The 21,062-nt window shown below is 40.4% G+C and overlaps 2 protein-coding genes across 3 annotated transcripts; one reads left to right on the top strand and one right to left on the bottom strand.

Moving 5' to 3' along the window:
* The first annotated feature begins 1,924 nt into the window (after window positions 1-1,924).
* Window positions 1,925-3,154, top strand: LOC106089256 (mediator of RNA polymerase II transcription subunit 7). Its single transcript, XM_013255070.2, has 2 exons — window positions 1,925-2,435; window positions 2,510-3,154. Exons 1-2 carry the CDS (start codon window positions 2,112-2,114, stop codon window positions 2,837-2,839), a joined length of 654 nt encoding a protein of 217 aa, XP_013110524.1. The 5' UTR covers window positions 1,925-2,111; the 3' UTR covers window positions 2,840-3,154.
* An 8,242-nt stretch (window positions 3,155-11,396) lies between these two features.
* LOC131995148 (sulfotransferase 1E1-like) lies at window positions 11,397-19,108 on the bottom strand. 2 transcript variants are annotated; one of them, XM_059363225.1, is made up of 5 exons: window positions 19,073-19,108; window positions 18,610-18,941; window positions 18,406-18,538; window positions 11,656-12,056; window positions 11,397-11,597 (listed from the first exon to the last, which is right to left on the bottom strand). In XM_059363225.1, exons 1-5 carry the CDS (start codon window positions 19,073-19,075, stop codon window positions 11,462-11,464), a joined length of 1,005 nt encoding a protein of 334 aa, XP_059219208.1. In that variant the 5' UTR covers window positions 19,076-19,108; the 3' UTR covers window positions 11,397-11,461. The 2 variants fall into 2 exon arrangements, with proteins under 2 accessions (XP_059219208.1, XP_059219209.1); XM_059363226.1 differs by lacking the exon at window positions 19,073-19,108 and having other exon boundaries at window positions 18,610-18,967.
* Between the last annotated feature and the right edge of the window lie 1,954 nt (window positions 19,109-21,062).

Here is a 21,062-nt window from a genome sequence, read left to right as displayed (position 1 = left end):
TGAAATTTGAGACAGATTTCGCCCAGATCGGTTCAGATTTGGATATAGCTGCCATATCGACCGATTTATCGGTTTAAGGCCTTGGGTCCATAAAAGGCGCATTTACTGTCCGGTTTTGCCAAATTTTGGAACAGTTAGACCCATCGACATCCTTCTTCAATTTGGCTTAGATCGTCCAGATTTGGATATAGCTGGCATGTAGACCGATCTCCTTATTTATGGTTTTAGGCCCATAATTGTCCGATGTCGCCGAAATTTGAGACAGTGAGTTGGGTTAGGCACTTCGACATCTTTCTGCAATTCGGCCCAGATCGGTCCAGATTTGGATATAGCTGCCATATAGACCGATCTCTCGATTAAAGATCTTGGACCAATTAAAGACGCATTTTTGTACGATTTCTCCGAAATTTTATACAGTGAGTTGTGTAAGGCTCCTCGACATCCTTCTTTAATTCGGTTTAGATTTGGATATAGCTGCCATATAGACCGATCTTACGATTTAAGGTCTTCGGTCCATAAAAGTCGCATTTATTGTACGATTTGGCCGAAATTTGGCACTTTGAGTTGCGTTAGGCTCCTTGACAAATTTCTGCAATTTGGTCCAGATCGGTCCAGATTTGAATATAGCTGCCATATAGACCGGTCTCTCGATTAAAGGTTTTGGGTTCATAAAATACGCATTTATTGTCCGATTTCGCCGAAATTTGGGACAGTGAATTGCCTTAGGCCCTTCGACTTCAATGTGGCCCGGATCGGTCCAGATTTGGATATAGCTGTCATAGCACATTAATACTCCGATTTCGCTGAAATTTGACACAGTAACTTCAGTTAGTCTTTTCGTCCAAATTCTCTGTTCAGATCGGCTTGTATTTGGATATGGCTACCAAAAAGACCAATTTCTTTTCTAAAGAATTGAACAATGACTTGTGCTTATTAGACCACTCAATATCCGCGTGGAATTTTGTCCAAATCGGACAAAATTTCGATAAAGCTGCTATGGGGGCATAAATTATGCATTTTTTTTAACGTATTATGACGAAAGGTAGTTTACGCATAAAACCGAGGTGGTGGGTATCCAAAGTTTGGCCCGGCCGAACGTATCGCCTTTTTACTTGTTTTTTTTTGGTATTTGATTCATTTGCGAAAAAAACAATAAAAGCCTAAGTGCAGATAAAAATGTCTTTTGGTATGAAAATAAAAACAAAACATAACTGTCAAATTCCGCTCGCGGAACAATTAAAGATTTCCCCAACTATTCCGAAAGCAGAATAGAACGTCTACCATGTGCACTTATTTTTATGGTGGATTTAGAAAGGTGGGCTCACGCGAACAGCTGTTAACAGCCGGCCAAATTTGATAGTATTAAGATGTCAGATTTTTGTTTGCATTCTCTTTGTTGTTATCTTCTTTCTCGCATATTTGTGTGTGTTGTCAAAACGTCCATCAGCTTGATGGCAAGATGGCGGATTGCACCATATGATCTGTGGTTGTTTTACAAATGAGACCACCTTTAATTGTTTAATTTTTTCGCCATGGGTGGCTTGCTGCTGTTCTCTGTTCATACCTGTATCTCGTATAATCTTCACCAGCAGGATATTAAAAAAATTACCATGATTGAGTTGTATTATTTTATAAAGTTTTATTTGCTCACTTTTTAGCGAAAAAACGCTAAACTATTTTTTGAAAGTCGGATAATATACTGCATTGGAATCTCAGTTTTATTTAATAATGAGCAAATTTTCAAGCAAATCACAACGTATGATTACTATGTAAAATTCGTCGAACGTTTTTTTTTTATTTGTATTTATTTGGCCATATGTTTCCAGCCATTCAAAATACATGTGGTGAATACGCACTGCAGGCGATGGTGAAATGCTATTGGGCTATCAACTTGCAGTGAATGATGGCAATGTGTGAGAAAGAAGAAGATACTTAATGTTTAGTGTTGAACGACGAGAGTGTTGTTTTTGCAAATAGTTTATGAAAAAGTGAAAAAGTAATAGGATTTAAACAAAATCATACTAGTTGCAAACGTTCTGCGTTTAAAGGGAGCTCCAGGGCATACAAATAAGTTGTAATTTGAAAAGGGAAAACAAAGTTAATTTGCAAAAATGGCCCAGCAGGAATCGCAGGTCATGAGTTTGCCTCTGCCCCCGTCACAATATATCAATCTCTTTTCCGAAGAAAATATCAGACGCAATAGGGCACCCAGACCACCACCACCCATTCCAGATGGTTACAGTATGTTTGGCATTCAGTATAACAACGAGGAGATGATACGTTCCCTGGAATCACAGAATATCAAAAGACTCATACCACTGAACTTTGACAGAAGGAAAGAGTTGAAGAAGCTCAATCATTCGTTGTTTGTAAACTTCCTGGACCTGATAGATTTGCTAATACAGTATCCTGACAGCCCGCGAAGATCAGAAAAGGTAAACAATGCTAGTCGTATAAATACTATGTGGCCAAGCTTTAACAGCCCCATTTCACGTTTCCTTTGTTTCAGATTGACGATTTGAGTCTGTTGTTTGTTCATATGCACCATTTACTCAACGAATTTCGACCCCATCAGGCACGTGAAACTCTGCGAGTAATGATGGAGAGTCAAAAGCGCCAGCGAGTGGAGACCACAACTCGCTTCGAAAAGCATTTGGAAAAGGTTTGTGATATTGTCAATACGGCCTTCAGCGATCTGCCAGAAATCACCGATGATGATATGGGCGATAGTGATATCAAAATGGAAGTCGATTCCCAGGATTCAAATAGTGGCAATAAATCAGATGCCAGCTATCAATTGGATCGCATTATGTGCAGTGTCATTGATAGCATGGAATAACCTCAGGTGCGAAATTCGAAAGATGATGTTGATGATGATTTGACATTAGTTTGTAATTGCAATAGGTTATCTACTATGTATCTTTTTTTAATATTATAATTATTTAGATATATATATATTTCTATATTTAAAAGAGCGAAAGAAACTTGTCAATTATTCAGAAGTGACAAGTTCCATCCCCTTAGTACTGAAAACAAAAAACAAATTTTAATAATTGTGTATAAAACAAATGTAAAATAATTCAACAAATAGAGGAGTTTATTTATAGTAAAGAAGGCAATAATTAAAAGGAAAGAAAACTACCTATAACGTGAAGTGAATGTGTATTTTCATAAAAGCTATATAGCTTCCAGCAATCTACAAAAAAAGTTAAATGCCATGGCAGCTAGTTTTACGTAGCGGATTGTCCCTAGATTAGGAATAGTCCGCCTTAGTCTACAACACACTGCCACAACAAAAAAAAAAAAAAGGTTTGCAGAATTGGGCAAAACTTGTACAGAATGGAGTATCATAGGCAAAATTTCATATAAATTGGTTAAAAATTGCACGAATAGAAACAAGAGGTCATATATATTCTTTATAGTCTTGACATTCTAAGTCAATTTAGCCATGTCGGTTGGAAATGGCTTTTTTCAGCTCAACCCATACTGGCATGTTTTTATACTCATTACCATAAGATGGGGTTTTTGTTGTTGGAGCCTCATTTCTATATGTTGAGGTGGCGATCCTTGTCTAGCTCCTATGGGAAAGCATGGGAACGTGATGGTCATTGGTTATTGAAGGTGCCAATATCTCGCCTTGTCATATTGAGCGTCATAGGCACTCAGTATTTATGTAAGAGCCGGTGCCGCCCGGTCTCCGATTGAGACTCTCCCCACGATACCTCTGACTATCCGCGACTGCAGTTGCTGCATTCCACTATCCGAAAACACGCAGCTAATCTTATAATGTATTTATTCCGTTTGTAACAAATTGAAATATCGATCCCATGTTGTTGTAGCAGTGTGTAATGTTCTATCTTTAGTCTGTTTGATTCTGTTGAGAATCCTGATCCAGGAACTCTGCGACTACGATGGGCTGCGTCCAGAGGGATCTGGGTATGAGTCTAGTGGGTCTGGCTGGGCAGTGAAACAGATGACGTATGTCGTGTGGTCCCTGGTCACAATCGGGACATATATCCTGCACTTCGGCATCAATCCTTGCTCTATAGGAGTTGAGGCGGTTGCATCTGCCGGATCGTAATTGAGCCAGAACTACCTTGGTTTGCAGGAGGAGGTTAATTTCTTCAGGTGTAATGGGTGGTAGGCGTTCTTTAAGGACCACATTCACCCGGTAGCTATTCAACTCGTCTGCTATCGTTATCCGATTGGGCTGAAACTTTGCACATTGTGTTTCTGTTCTGAGCTTGAATTTTGCACATTGTGTTTCTGTTCTGAGCTTGAATTTTGCACGCAGTGTTCTGTTATGACTTCCAACAACTGTGCTAAATACGGTCCGAATCGGTCAATAACCTGATATAGCTCCCATATGAACTGGTCTCCCGATTCTTCAGATTTAGTTGAAATTTTGCATATAGTGTTCTGTTATGACTTTTAACAACTGATCTCCTGATAACCGATCTCCTGATTTGATTTCTTGAGCCCTAACAACAGCAATTTGTGTCCAATTTGGTTGAAATTTTGCATGTAGCGTTCTGTTATGTTACTTTCAACAACTGTGCCAAGTACGGTCCAAATCGGTCTACAATCTGATATAACACCCATACAAGCCGATCTCCTGATTTGACATCGTGAGCCTCTAGAAACAACAATTATTACCCAACTGCACGCAGTGATCTGTTATGATTTCCAACAATCGTGACGAATATGATACCAGTGGGTAGAAACCGATATCCCAGTTTGACATATTGAGCACCTAAAAGCCGCAATTGTTTTCCGATTTGGCTGAAATTTTACACGCAGTGTTCTGTTACGACACAAGAAGTCAAATCGGGAGATCGGTTTATATGGGAGCTATATCAGGTTATGGACCGATTCGGACCGTACTTAGAACAGTTGTTTCAAGTCATAACAGAACACTACGTGCAAAATTGTAGCCAAATCGGGCAAAATCTGCGGCTTGTAAGGGCTCAAGAAGTCAAATCGGCAGATCGGTTTATATGTGAGCTATATCTAAATCTGAAACGATGCAGCCCATTTGCAATCTTCAATGACCTACATCGATATTAACTATCTGTTCAAAATTTCAGTCAGAAACCTCTTCCCTTCTTACAGGTTTCCTATCGTCGCCTCGATTATACAGCCATGGTATGAGCTGCTCCCATCCCCAATCCTTTCTCCCATCGCCTTAAGTCTCATAGCCACAGTAGCTGCCTCACACCTAATCTGTATGTCAATGGGTCGGATATCTAGAATAGTCTCCAGTGACGTAGTGGGCGTGGCGTTATCGCTCCGCCTATGCCAAGACAACATGTTCTCTGAACCTGTTGTATGGTCCTTATGTTGCACTTTTTCTCCATAGCAGTCCACCAAACTACAGAGGCGTAAGTAAGTATTGGTCTAATCACGCTCCTATAGAGTCAGTGGACTATCCTCGGATTCAGGCCCCCATTTCGAGCCTACGGCTCGTCTACATAGTGCCCAACATCTGTGAGCCTTCTCAGTGTGCCCCTGAATGTGACATCCAAAATCCAAAATCACTCCTAAGTATTTGACCTTGTCATATGTCGAAATCGTCTTATTGAGGAAACATGGTGCGTTAAATTGGCCCACCTTCGTCTTCCTCGTGAACAGGCAGATTTCTGTCTTCTCTGGGTTAAAATTGAGACCTCTAGGCCTAGCCCAGTCATATGCCATATGCAAGACCCTTTCAGCCCTTCTGCATAGCTCGTTCGTATCCTTACCCATTAGAATTATAGTAACATCGTCTGTGTAGCAGACGGGTTCCAATCCCTCCTCAGTCAGCATCCGTAATAGGTCATTTATGGTGGTCAACCATAGGAGTGGCGATAAAATACCCCCCCTGTGGCGCGCCTTCTGCTACTTTCTCCCTTATATTTATGCCATGGGACACACAAGTTATCCATCTGTTTCTTAGCATATGGTTTATCCAGTCTCTAAGGATCGGGTTCGCCGGGTACTGGTCTAAGGATTGGATCAATGTGTTGGTCCACACATTGCTAAAAGCCCCATCGATGTCAATGCATACCGCCAGTGTGTACGTTTTGGCATCGAAGGATTCTTTTATTTTATGTACAATCTCAGTACGCTCTTGAATTTGAAACATCTTATTAAGATTCCTGTCCAAGATCTCTCCTAAGTATTTGACCTTGTCACATATCGAAATCGTTCTATTGAGGAAACGTGGTGCGTCATATTGGCCCACCTTCATCTTCTCCGTTAACAGGCAGATTTCTTCCTTCTCTGGGTTAACATTGAGACCCCTTGGTCTAGCCCATCCGTGTGCCATCTGGAAGACCCTTCCGGCTGTTTCGGATCCTTACCCCTAAGAAGTATTATGACATCATCTGCATAGCAGACGGGTTCAAATCCTTCGCTCAGTCAGCATCCGTAATAGGTTATTTATGGTGGTCACCCAAAGGAGTGGCGATAAAATGTCCCTCTGTGGCGTACCCTGTGCCATCTTATCCCTTACATTTATGTCATGGGACCTGCAATTTAACCATCTGTTCCTTAGCATAAGGTTTATCCAGTCTCTAAGCACCCGGTACTGGTCTAACGATTAATTCAGTGTGTCGGTTCGCACATTAATAAACGCCCCCTTGATGTCAGTGCAAACCGCCAATGTGTACGTCTTGGCATCAAAGGATTCTTCTATTTTATGGACAACCTCGTGCACAGGGCAGTCTCCACCGACCTTCCCTCTATGTATTTAAGTAGTTCGCTGGATGTCATACTCTATATCATCATGTCCACAATACGCTCCATGGTTTTTAATAGAAAGGGCGTAAGTGTTATGGGTCTGTAGGCCTTTGGTGTTGCATAACTTGCCTTGCCGGGCTTGGGTATAAATGCCACCCTTGGCTCCTGCCAGAATTTCGGAATATATGCAAGTCCCAAGCACGCATCAAAAATATGTGCCAGGTGGGGCGCCAGATAGTCTGCCTCCTTCTGTAGTAACGCCGGAAATATTCCATCAGGTCCGGGTGATTTAAATGCTTTGAAGCTCCTCAAGGATTCCTTTACCATAAATTTCGTAATTTATGGTAAAGGAATCCTTGAGGGTTCCCATTCAAGAATCTAACCTGAGTGCAGCAAAAAAACCTAACTGTGCCAAATTTCAGCTCAATATGGCAATTTTTGAAGGCTGTTGGATGACAACAGCAGACGGACGGACAGACACACGGACATACACTTTGTAGGGTCTGAAATGGATATTTCGATGTGTTGCAAACGGAATGACTAAACGAATATACCCCCTATCCTCTGGTGGTGGGTATAAAAAACTCCATAAAATGTTATACAGATTCAAGTGGTGCGGTTTAGCGCCGTTTGCACAAAAAAGGTGCATACGATGCGATTTACAAACAAAAAACTAAGATACTTCGGAATTATTATGATGGTATGTTTATTCGTTAAACAGAATGCTAATAATTCATTGAAATTACTACAGTCGTTATCTTGCCGAATAGTGTAAATAAACAATCCAACTCAAGTTCATGGACTCATTACCAGATAAGGCACAAACGATAATTTTTTTTTGTGATTTATTTAATTTCGCTTACAAGGAATAGTAGGTATTTACTGAAGTTTATGTTGCTAATTTAGGTTGTTGTGAGATAACAGTTTCAACAAGTAAGAGCGTGCTAAGTTCGACCGGGCCGAATCTTATATATCCTCCACTATGGATCGCATTTGTCGAGTTCTTTGCGCGATATCTCTTTTTAGGCAAACAAAGAAAAAACAAGTAAAAGCGTGCTAAGTTCTGCCGGGCCGAATCTTATATACCCTCCACCATGGATCGCATTTGTCGAGTGCTTTTTCCGGCATCTCTTCTTAGGCAAAACAGGATATAAGAAAAGATTTGCTCTGCTATTAGAGCGATATCAAGATATGGTCCGGTTTGGACCACAATTCAATTATATGTTGGAGACCTGTGTAAAATGTCAGCCAATTCGAATAAGAATTGCGCCCTTTGGGGGCTCAAGAAATAAAATAGAGAGATCGATTTATGCGGGAGCTGTATCAGGCTATAGACCGATTCAGACCATAATAAACACGCATGTTGATGGTCATGAGAGGACCCGTCGTACAAAATTTCAAGCAAATCGGATAATAATTGCGCCCCCATAGAGGCTTAAGAAGTGAAGATCCCAAATCGGTTTATATGACAGCTATACCAGATTATGAACCGATTTGAATCATACTTAACATAGTGATACCAAAACACTATGTGCAAAATTTCAGTCAAATCGGGCGAGAATTGCGCCCTCTAGCGGCTCAAGAAGTCAAGACCCAAGATCGGTTTATATGGCAGCTATATCAAAACATGGACCGATTTAAACCATACTTAGCGCAGTTGTTGAAAGTGATACCAAAACACCACGTGCAAAATTTCAGTCAAATCGGACGAGAATTGCGCCCTCTAGAGGCTCAAGAAGTTAAGGAAAAATTTCAAGCGGCTAGCTTTACTCCTTCGAAAGTTAGCGTGCTTTCGACAGACAGAAGGACGGACGGACACGGCTAGATCGACTTAAAATGTCATGACGAGAATATATATACTTTATGTAGTCTCAGACGCATATTTCGAGGTGTTACAAACAGAATGACGAAATTAGTATACCCCCATCCTACGGTGGAGGGTATAAAAAACCTCATACCGGGTACATAGTATACCAAGCCAGAGACTAGGTATACATCTAGAAAGACTAGGGTGAGTTAATTTGCAAGGGCCTAGTAATACTCAATAAGCAGTTATCAAAATCGTAATCTACGACAAATTCTAAGAAGCTTTGTCCAAGAAACAGTAGGTCTAAAATTAAAACCAAGTTTCATGGTTTTAATAGTAAACTTTTATTTTGGACCAACTTCCGATTTTGTCGTTCGATGTCGATTTTCGATTCGATTTGGATTTTAGAACCATGTTTTCTTGTTAAAACTTCTTAGAATTTCTCGTAGATTACGGTACGAATGAAAACACTACTCAGATATCAAACAAGAAAAAAGGCGTTAAGTTCGGCCGGGTCGAACTTTGGATACCCACCACCTCGGGTATATATGTAGACCACCTTTCATCAAAATCTGGTGAAAATTGCATACCTTATGTCCCATTGCAGTTATAACGAAATATGTTTCTACCATAAGTCACTGTGTCAAATTTCAGTGAAATCGGATTATAAATGCGCTTTTTTTTTGGGGCCAAGACTTTAAATCGAGATATCGGTCTTTATGGTAGCTATATGGAAATCTTGATCGATCTAAATTGTTTTCAAATTGCGTAGTACCTCACAAATGTCGCCAACATTGGGATGGGAAAACCGCCGATTAACATTTTTTCTGATGTTCTCGGCAGTATTCGAATTCAGGTGTTCAGCGTCATAGGCGGACATGCTAACCTCTGCGCAACTGTGGCCTGCACAAAACAATTTAATGAGCTATAAATAGATCAAATATCATTTAGCTGTCATTTCTAGTTTGACAAACACACCTGCGTCAACTTGGTAACACTTCGTGTCAGCTACCCGTACCCTACATCCAATACCAAGAATGCTTGAAATAATATAAATGTTAAAGAATAATTTATGTAAAATATTGCGGACGCTTCTTCTTCCTCTGGAGACTATTCTAGATATTCGACCCACTGATATACAGATTAAATGTGAGGCAGCCACTGCGGCTATGAGACTTAAGGCGATGGGAGAATGGATTGAGAATGGGAGCAGCTCATATAATCGAGGCGACGATAGAAAACCTGGAAGGTAGGGAAGAGGTTTCCGATCGGATACCTGAGATGAACCTTCAAGTCGAGTGCGAGGCACTGCTGCCATCGGCACAGTCTCGGATTGAGGGAACTCTGATATAGCCATCTGGGAGAACACAACACAGATGGATTTAAGCTTGAAGCCCGAGTGCGCCTGGGGTTACATTGAGAACCCAGGGACTGAGATCTGTTTCCGACTGTCTGACCATTATAAGGTCCAGCAGGTGGAGATCCGGGCTATTAGGGAATGCGTGAGGTGGTATGGTATTAACGCGAGGACGTCGAGTGTGAAAATCTTTACGGACAGTAAACTGGCAATAACAACCAGGACGGTAAGGTGACGAACAGTCTTGGAGATTAAAGCCTTCTCTAGGGATGGTACGATCCGCATCGTTTGGGTGCCGGTCCAAAGTGAGGTAAGGATGAATGAAAAAGCAGACGACTTGACAGTGAAGGCCAGAAGATTGCCGTCAATGAACTTGGTTAGGTTAGGTTAAAGTGGCAGTCTGCCGTCTGACTCACTTAGACGTTTTCATTCATTGTGATACCATAGGAACGGGAGAAGGAAGATACCTTCTATTTCCTACCGTTGAACTCAATTCAAAAATACGTTCTCCAGGGTTTAAATGACAGCCTGGCTGTCTTTTTTGTCCATAAGCAGGATAAGTTCGAAAATGGCATATATCGGACTATATATTGCTATAGCCCCCCCCCCCCCCATATATAGACCGATCCGCCGATTGAGGGTCTTAGGCCCATAAAAGCCATATTTATTATAAGATTTTGCTGAAATTTGGGATAGTGAGTTGTGTTAGGCCAGTCCACATTCTTCTTCAATTCGGCCCAGATCGGTTCAGATTTGGATATAGCTGCCATATAGACCGATCTCTCGATTTAAGGTTTTGGGACTATAAAAGGTGCATTTATTGTCCGATGTCGCCGAAATTTGGGACAGTGAGTTGTGTAAGGTCAGTCCACATCCTTCCCCAATTTGGCCCAGATCGGTACAAATTTGAATATAGCTGCCATATAGACCGATCTCTCGATTTAAGGATTTGGGCCTATAAAAGGCGCATTTATTGTCTGATGTCGCCGAAATTTGGGACATTGAGTTGTGTTAGGCCCTTCGACATTCTTATTCAATTTGGCTCAGATCGGTCTAGATTTAGATATAGCTGCCATATAGACCGATCTATCGATTTAAGGTTTTGGGGCTATAAAAGATGCATTTATTGCCCTATTTCGCCGAAACTTGGGACAGTGAGTTGTGTTAGGCTCTTCGAAATTTTTCTGCAAGTTTGCCCAAATCGGTCCAGATTTAGATATAGCTGCCATATAGACCGATCTCTCGATTTGAAGTGTTGGCCCCATAAAAGGCTCATTTATAAACCAATTTCAATGAAATTTGACACAGTGACTTATGTTAGGCTTTTCGACATCCGTGTCGTATATGGTTCAGATCGGTTTATTTTTTGAAATAGCTTCTATGCTATGGGGCATAAGGTATGCATTTTTCACAGGATTTTGACGAAATGTGGTTTACATATGTGCTCGAGGTAGTGGGTATCTAAAGATCGGCCCGGCCGAACATAACGCTTTTTTACTTGTTTTTGCTTCATTTCATTTTGCATCTAGCTGCGTATTATATTTCAATTTTTTTTTATATTCACATAAGCTTGGTTTTCAATTTAAAACTAATAAGTCCTCCAAAGTGGTGTCGTAGAGCTTCATTTTATCTTGGACCCATTTATCCAATTTCATTACCATAGCAGGCGATATTTCTTCCTTGTAGCCATTAACTTTTCCTTTGCGGCAGAAACTTGCAAATAGAAATTGGTAAAGTCAAATAATGCTTACAAATCTAACTCCAAACATACTTGAAGTCATCCAGAGACACCTGTCGTTCTCTATGGATTTGTTCGATTTCCCAATGATGATTTGTTGTGGGATTTTTTTTCATTTCCTCAAATGACAGGTGCTTTAACATTTGCTGCATTGTCTCCTCATCAATGGATTTGTTAAGGAACTGACATACATCTTGAATTACGCTTCTGAGATCGGTTTTCATGCGCTCGTAGCTGGTATAGTAAAGCCAAGGTTCCGATCGCAATGCATAGTACTCGGTCATATTATCAAATTGTTCATTGGAACTTGTGCCCTCCATGCGATTGTTAAGATAGTCTTCTAGCGTATGATCGGCAGAGAAATCGCCCATGTGGCGAAAGAAATGATATTCCGAAACGAAGGCATCTTTGGGATTTCGTGAGACATAAATGACCTGAAAAGAGGGAATTTAAGAATAAGGATGCTATGTTTTGTAGGGAAACTAAAAATAAAACCGATATTAATAATCTCATGTTCATAAATGTTTAATCTGCGTTGCTAGATACTCGAACCAGCTGTTGTACTCTTCAACAAGTAACAAGGGCCGGGCCGAATCTTATATACCCTTCACCATAGATCGCATTTGTCGACTTCTTTTCCCGATATCTCTTTTTAGGCAAACAAAGGATAAAAGAAAAGAATTGAATTAATATTGGAGCTATATCAAGTAATGGTCCGATTCGGACCATAATTGAATTGAATGTTGGAGACCATAGTAGTAGTAGAAGTCATTGTGTAAAATTTCAGCCAATTCGAGTAAGAATTGCGCCCTTTAGTCGCATAAGAAGTAAAATAGAGAGATCGGTTTATCAGGCTATAGACCTATTTGGACCATATTTGACACGTATGTTGAAGGTCATGGAAAAAGCCGTTGTACAAAATTTCAGCCAAATCGCATAATAATTACGCCCTCTGGTGGCTCAAGAAGTCAAGACCACAGATCGGTTAAAATGGCAGCTACGATATATCAGGTTATGGATCGATTTTTACCATATTTGACACGGTTTTTAGAAGTCATAATAAAACATCTCATGCAAAATTTCAGCCAAATCGGATAGGAATAGCGCCCTCTAGTGGCTCAAGAAGTCAAGATAGGTTTATATGGCAGCTATATCAGGTTATGGACCGATTTAAATCATACTTAGCACAGTTGTTGAAAGTCACAACTTAACACGTCGTATAAAATTTTAGCCAAATCGGATAGGAATTGCGCCCTCTTGACGCTCAAGAACTCAAGACCCCAGATAGGTTTATATGACAGCTATATCAGGTTATGGATCGATTTCATCCATACTCAGCACAGTTGTTGGAAGGCATAATAAAATACCTAATGCAAAATTTTAGCCAAATCGGTCAAGAATTGTGCCCTCTAGTGGCTCAAGAAGTCAAGATCCAAGATCGGTTTATATGACAGCTACATCAAAACATGGACCGATATAGTCCATTTACAATCTCAACCGATCTACACTAATAAAAAGTATTTGTGCAAAATTTTGCGTGCTTTCGACAGGCAGGAGGACGAACGGACAGACGGACGGACATAGGTGGATCGACTTTAAATGGCATGACGATCAAGAATATATATATTTTATGAGGTCTTAGACGAATATTTCGAGGAGTTACAAACAGAACTACGAAATTAGTATAAATTGAAATTATTTTTTATCCGTTTGACAGTTACAGAAGGATTTTTAGAATTTTTCGACATGAAATCACATTGAGGTGGAACTGAAATTTGGAATAGTGAGTTGTGGCGAGTTGAGTTCAAATTAGATCAAAATTCGTCATAGCTACTATGAGTTCATAAATGCTGCATATTTCACCGGCATTTGACGAAACGTGGTTAACATATGTACTCGAGTTGGTGGGTATCCAAAATTCGGCAAGGTCGTACTTAATGTCCTTTTATACCCACCGCCATAGAATGGGGATATACTAATCTAGTCATTCCGTTTGTAACACCTCAAAATATTCGTCTAGGACCCCATAAAGTATATTCGTGATCGTCTCGATGTTCTGAGTCGATTCAGCCATGTCCGTCCGTCCGTCTGTCGAAATCACGATAGCGGTCGAACGCGCGAAGCTAGCCGCTTGAAATTTTCCACAGATACTTAATATCGATGTTTGGCATTGGGGATTGTAAATGGGCCATATCGGTTCAGGTTTAGATATAGCTCCCATATAAACCGATCTCCCGATTTGACTTCTTAAGCCCTTACAAGCCGTAATTTTAATCCGATTTGGCTGAAATTTTGTATGTAGTGTTCTTCTATGATTTCCAATAACTATGCCTAGTTCAGTCCAAATCGGTCTATAACTTGATATAGCTCCCATATGGACTACTCTCTCGATTTGACTTCTTGAGCTCCTGGTTGCTCCAATTTTTGTCCGATTTGGCTGAAATTGAGCATGTAGTGTTTTGTTATGACTTTCAACAACTGTGCCAAGTACGGTCCAAATCGGTCTATAACCTGATATAGCTCCTATATAAACCGGTCTCACGATTAGACTTCTTGAGTCCTTACACGCCGAAATTTTTTCCGATTTGGCTGAAATTTTGCATGCGGTGCTCTGTTACGACTACCAACAACTGTGCTAAATACGGTTCAAATCAGTCTATAATCTGATATCGTTCCTATGTAAACCGGTCTTTAATTTTTGCTGGGTTGACAGAAGTTTGTTATGTACAATAAAATTATGCCTTACAACTAAATTTATTTCGTATAAATTTTTAGCAGAATCCATGGTGTTGGGTTCCCAAGATTCGGTCCGGCCGAACTTAGCACGCTTTTACTTGTTACCTGTTTAAACTTTTTAATGATTTATAATTTGTTAAATTTTTTGAGTGCATACAACATAGATACCCATCGCCATACATTTTGTAAAGAATTTACACAATTTAGCTCAGTTTAGAGAATTACCTGTGGGCAAAAAGTAGCTTAGGTTAGGTTTGGTTGAAATGAGGATACGGGTATTAATCCGCCCCATGCCACTATGCATATACACCTAAGCCAGTAATTGGCTTGTTGTGCGCTCTTAAAACTAAAAAGTAACCTCGAAAATGAAAATTTTAATTTAGAAATTCTGTGCTACTTACAGAATCCTTAATTTGTTTAACTCCCCTTAGTTGTCAGGTATTGTGTCCCCACCTAAGTGCCGGTGTCTTTTAGCCAAGAAAGTCGGGCAATGCTCCAACGTCGCTTTATTTTCGCCACATGCCCTACAACAGCTATCACTTACAGAATCAATTTTGCATAAGTGAGCTTGTAGTCCTATGTGTTCCGTTATCATACCGAGAGCTATACTGACCTCCTTCTTACTTATTTTCTGTTATAGCCGCGTCCTCTCACATTCCTGATTACCCTATAGGATTTTCCTACCTACTTTTTCGTTCGTCGCCACGTCCTTATCTCGGACTGCGTCGATCCGAAAGGCTTTGGGATAGCCAAGTTTATTGACGGCAGTCCTCTGGCCTTCACCGCCAAATCGTCTGCCCTTTCATTCTACCTTACCACGTTAGGGCCTGGCCCCCAAACGATGCGGATTGTGCCATCCTCACAGAAGGAGTAAATCTCCTTCTTAAACTGCAAGACTGTTTGCGACCTAACCGCCTAGGTTGTTATTGCCCTTATGGCCATTTTACTGACCGTAAAAATGTTTACACTCGACGACCTCGCGTTAGCACCGCACGCATTCCGTGATTGACCGGATCTCCGCTTGCAGGACCGTATTATGGTAAGGCAGTCCAAAACAGATCTCAGTCCTTGGGTTCTCAATGTAGACCCCCAGGCCCACTCTGTCCTCTAGCTTTGATCCATCCGTGTAACATGATCTTCCAGATGGCAATACTAAGGTTCCGTTAATCCATGACTATGCCGATGGCAGCAGTGTCGACCTCAATGTTCATCTCAGGTATCCGATCGGAAACCTCATGCCTTCCTTCCAGGTTTCCTATAGTCGCTTCGATTGTACCGCGATGGTATGAGCTGCTCCCATCCTGAATCCATTCTACTATCGCCTTAAGTTTCATGGCCGCATTGGCTGCCTTACACTTAATCTGTATGTTAATGGGTCGGATATCTAGAATAGACTCAAGTGCCCTAGTGTACGTGGTCCTCATCGCTCCGCCTAAGCCAAGACAACATGTTCTCTGAACCTGTTGTATGGTGCTTACGTTGCACCATTTCTCCCAAGCAATCCACCAAACTACTGAAGCGTAAGTAAGTATTGGTCTAATCACGCTTCTGTAGAGCCTGTGGGCTATCCTCGGATTCAGGCCCCATTTTGTGTTTACGATCCGTCTACATAGTGCCCAACATCTCTGATCCTTCTCAGCACGTTCCTGAATGGGACACTTCCAATTAAGTTTCCTAATTCAAGATTACACCTAAGTATTTTACCTTGTCAGATATTGAAATCGTTTTGTTGTTTTGTAGTTGAAACGTTGTGCGTCAACATGGCCCACCTTAGTCTTCCTCATGAACAGGCATATCGGTCTTCTCTGGGTTAACATTGATACCACTGGGTCTAGCCCAGTCAAATGCCATACGCAAGACCTTTTCGGCCCTTCTGCATATCTGAATTTTTTTCAATATAACTTAGCGGGCTTAACATTTTCGGCTAGTTCTTTTTATATCCATCACCGAATGATGGGGTACATTTATTTTGCAATACATCGAAATATCTATTTCCGACCTTATAAATTATATATATTCTTGATCGTTGTAAAAATTTAAGACGACCTAGCCATGCCGTCTGTCTGTTGAAATCACGCTATAATCTTTAAAATAGAGATATTGAGCTGAAACCTAGTACAGATTTTTTTTGTCTATATTCAGATAAAGTTCGAAGATGGGCTATATCTTAATATAGCCCCCATATAGGCCGATCCGCTGATTTAAAGTCTTAGGTCCATAAAAGCGACATTTATTATCTGATTGTACTGAAATTTGAAACAGTGAATTTTGTTATGCCCTTCGACATCCATCTTCAATTTGACCCAGGTCGGTTCAGATTTGGATATAGCTGCCATATAGACCGATCTCTCGATTTAAGGTCTTGGGCTCATAATAGACACATTTATTGTTTGTTTTCGCCGAAATTTGGGATAGTGAGTTGTGTAAGGCCCTTCAATATTCCTCTTTGGCCTAGATCGGTTCAGATTTGGATATAGCTGCCATATAGACCGATCTCTCGATTTAATGTCTTGGCCCCATGAAAGGCGCATTTACAATCCGATTTCGCTGAAATTTGACACAGTGACTTATGTTAAGCTTTTTTATATTTGTGTCGTATATGGTACATATCGGTCTATATTTGGATTTACTACCAAAAAGGCCAATATTTTGTTCTACAATACAAAATTGAACAATGACTTGTACTTATTAGACCACTCAATGTCAGTGCCGTATTTGGTCCAAATCGGACCATATTTGAATATAGCTGTTATGGGGGCATAAATTATGCATTTTTCACCGGATTATGACGTAAGAAGGTTTTCATATATACCGGAGGTGGTGGGTATCCAAAGTTCGGCCCGGCAGAACTTAACGCCTTTTCATTTGTTTTTAAAGTTTTTTATACCCCCCACCATAGAATGGGGTATACTAATTTCGTCATTCTGTTTGTAAAACCTCGAAATATGCGTCTGAGACCCCATAAAGTATATATTGGGTTGACCAAAAAGTAATTGCGGATTTTTCATATAGTCGGCGTTGACAAATTTTTTCACAGCTTGTGACTCTATAATTGCATTCTTTCTTCTGTCAGTTATCAGCTGTTACTTTTAGAAAAAAAGTGTAAAAAAAGTATATTTGATTGAAGTTCATTCTAAGTTTTATTAAAAATGCATTTACTTTCTTTTAAAAAATCCGCAATTACTTTTTGGGCAACCCAATATATTCTTTATCGTCATGTCATTTTACGTCTGGCCATGTCCGTTCAAGCTATCCGCTTGAAATTTTGCACAAATACTTCTTATTTGTGTAGGTCGTAAATAGGCCAATTCGATCCATGTTTTGATATAGCTGCCATATAAACCAATCTTGGGTCTTGATTTCTTGAGCCTCTAGAGAGCGCAATTCTCGTCCGATTTGACTGAAATTTTGCACGTTGTGTTTTGATATCATTTTCAACTACTGCGCTAAGTATACTTCAAATTAGTCCACGTTTTGAATAGCTGCCATGTAAACCGATCTTGGGTCTTGAATTCTTGAGCCAATAGAGCGAGCAATTCTCATCCGATTTGTTTAAATTTTTGAATTTTTTTGTTTAATTTAAAAAATTCAAAAATTAAAACAAGTAAGAGCGTGATAAGTTCGGTCGGGCCAAATCTTATGTACCCTCCACCATGGATCGCATTTGTTGAGTTCTATGCGCGTTATCTCTTTTAATGCGAACAAAGAATATTGAATAAGTACTGTTATGCAATTGGATCTATATCAAGTTATAGTCCAATTCGAGCAATCTTCCTGGAGTTGTGTAAAAATTGATGAACTCCGCAGCCGTGGTAATTAGGGTTGGGTATTGGGGTTTATAAATGTACTTCATCTATCAAATTTAAGCCAAATCGGTTACAATACGAGATTTCATAACCATCGGTCTTGATCGTTTTTGGCGTGCGCAGAATCGAACTGAATTTCAGCCAAATTGAGTAAAAATTTGAGACATATAGTGGCTCAAGAAGTAACATCGTAGAATCGGTTGATATGGGACACTTTTCATATTCAAAATTTAAAACTTACCTTGGGCTTTTTATCCCAGATTTGTGCAGGCAATAATCCCAATGATAGATGGGATTTTATCAAACGAGGACGTTTGAGACTCTCAATTGGTTTAAAGGCTCTCTCCAAATCGTGGTAAATCAGAAAATCAAATCTTTGGAAACAAATTTTGTGTATCATTACTTTGATTTGATTTGTCTTCAAAAACTTCAAAATCAAACTTACTCCATGAAAGGAGAACGTAATTCTAAATGTTCGCTTTTTGCCGTCGCAAAATCAAAATTATTCATGACTAGCCACAGTAGTTCCTGCATCCAAGTTGTACCACATTTTGGCAACGTTACCAACCAAACATCGTCTTCATACACCTCCAAATCATGGATTTTATTAAGAAATTCCTGCATTTTAGGAACGTTGTATGAGTAAAAAACTCTTTGTGCCCAATGTTCCTTGGCCAAAAGATTTGTTGGATACCGCTTGGGAGGTTGCACTTGTGTGGTCTGCATTTTAATACTGCCCCTTTGCTCACTTGACTGGTACAAATTACAAAACAAATTCTACAATATGTATACATTTATAAAAAAAATATGTATGTTTAATCGGGTTTATTTAATAGTGAGTGAAAACTTATTGCAGATAACATCAGGGATGGGAATAATGATTTTTTGTCTTTATACTCATCACTCACCATGTAAATGCAATTTTGCCCACGAACACTTCGTTATGAAACTGGGTTCAAACTTCTCACATATCAATGAGAGCTTCCGAGTTCAATGAAAAGTAACGTCCTTTTAAAGGCGAGCCCGAACAGCTTGCCATAAGGCGATAGCTCTCTGGAGAGAAGTTTTTACAGGGCTGCTTTGTCACGTTAATATGGCATACTACCTCACCAATGCCACAAACATTAGCCAGCCTTCGTGTTCAGCTTCATAGATTGACATGTCATCCTTAATGTTACAGTGGGCTGCTTTCTCACCACGAGGGTTGAAATAATCTAGCCATTACGTTTTAAAACCTCAAAATATCGGGCTGCGACTTTGCTACGGTTCCCAAAACCATGTCATTGACATTGATGATAAAGAGTGTTAGGGATAACCTTTCTTTATTTACTTTGATTGGCTATGACAGGACATTTGTTCCACTAGCTGAACGTAGAATAGCGTTCCAAGCGCCTCGATCTTCTGCGCTCATTCTAAAATCTCTGACACCAAGTTCCGAGGTATCTCCCACCACTTGATCTTTCCATCAGGCTTTTGGTTCTCCCGTTGTGTACCACCGTGTCTGCCTTCAAAAGACTTCTTTGCTGGAGTTTCTTCATCCATTCTGACAACATGACCTAGCCAACGCAGCCGTTGTATTTTGATGCTTTTAACTATGCAATCGTTGTCATACAGCTCATACAGCTCGTGGTTCATACGTCGCCTATATTCTCCATTAACGCAAACTGGTTCATATATTTTACGAAGAATCATTCTCCCAAATACTCCAAGCACTGCCTCATCTGCTTTCACAAGTTCCCATGCTTCAGAACCATATAACAGCACGGGTAGTATCAGTGTCTTGTAAACTGCTTACTTAGTCCAAAGTGTTATCTGTTTGCCAGGATTATTCTTCGCTTAATCTCAAAACTGGTGTCATTCGTTTCGGTTACGGCGGTGCCGAGGTAAATAAAGTTACTGACTGTCTCAAAGTTGTGGATCCCAACATTCTCCATGTTCCTTATCTGCTCGGTTGTACAAGGCTTTTTGGGAGTGGAAACCATCCATTTCGTCTTATCTCCATTTACTGCCAGACCCATTTTCACTGACTCTCTTTCGATTCTTTCAGTTACTACATAGGTGAGTAGCATGTGCTCTCTTGTGATTAGTGTGCCATATCTATTCACATCTGCATCTCGTAAAATCTTCTCCAGCAGAATATTAAAGAGATCACACGAGAGGCTGTCTCCTTGTCTGAAACCTCGTTTGGTATTAAATGGTTCGGAGAGATTCTTTCCTATTCTTACTGAGGAAAGCGTATCAGCAAGTGTCATCCTGCAGAGTCTTTTTAAACCAAACTCAAACATGGCTTGAAATACTTTTGAACGAGTATCGAAGGCGGCTTTTTAGTCAACAAAGAGATGGTAGGTGTTGATTTGTCCTTTTCGGGTCTTTTCCAGGGTTTGGCGCAGTGTGAATATCTGGTCCAGGGTGGATTTACCAGGTCTAAAGCCGCATTGATAGGGTCCAATTATCTCATTGACTTTAGGTTTTATTCTTTCACACAGTACACTCGAGAGTATCTTGTATGCGATGGAGGGGAGACTTATTCCTCTGTAGTTGGCACATTCCGTCTTGTCTCTTTTCTTGTGTACGGGACATAGTATGCTGAGGTTCTAGCCAGATTGTGCAGATAAGCTGATGCCTACGCCTTATCAGCGTGTCGCCTTTGGTCTTAAATAGTTCAGCGGGTAACGCGTCGGATGCTGCTGCCTTGTTGCTCGTTAGTCGCTGCTATCTGGACCTCATTCTGACCAGGGGGTAAACATTCTATAACATCATTATTGACTGGTTCTGCAGTATCCTCTTCGCCGCCAACGTCGGACACTAGCAGTTGGGTAAAATGTTCCTTCCATATCCTCAGCATGTCACCCGTGTCAGCCACCAGATTTCCTTTTTTGTCTCTGCAGGAGGATGCGC

Source organism: Stomoxys calcitrans, chromosome 2 (genome assembly GCF_963082655.1).
Source record: "Stomoxys calcitrans chromosome 2, idStoCalc2.1, whole genome shotgun sequence".
NCBI classification, from domain to species: domain Eukaryota; kingdom Metazoa; phylum Arthropoda; class Insecta; order Diptera; family Muscidae; genus Stomoxys; species Stomoxys calcitrans.
This window is presented reverse-complemented; position numbering and strand designations above follow the sequence as displayed.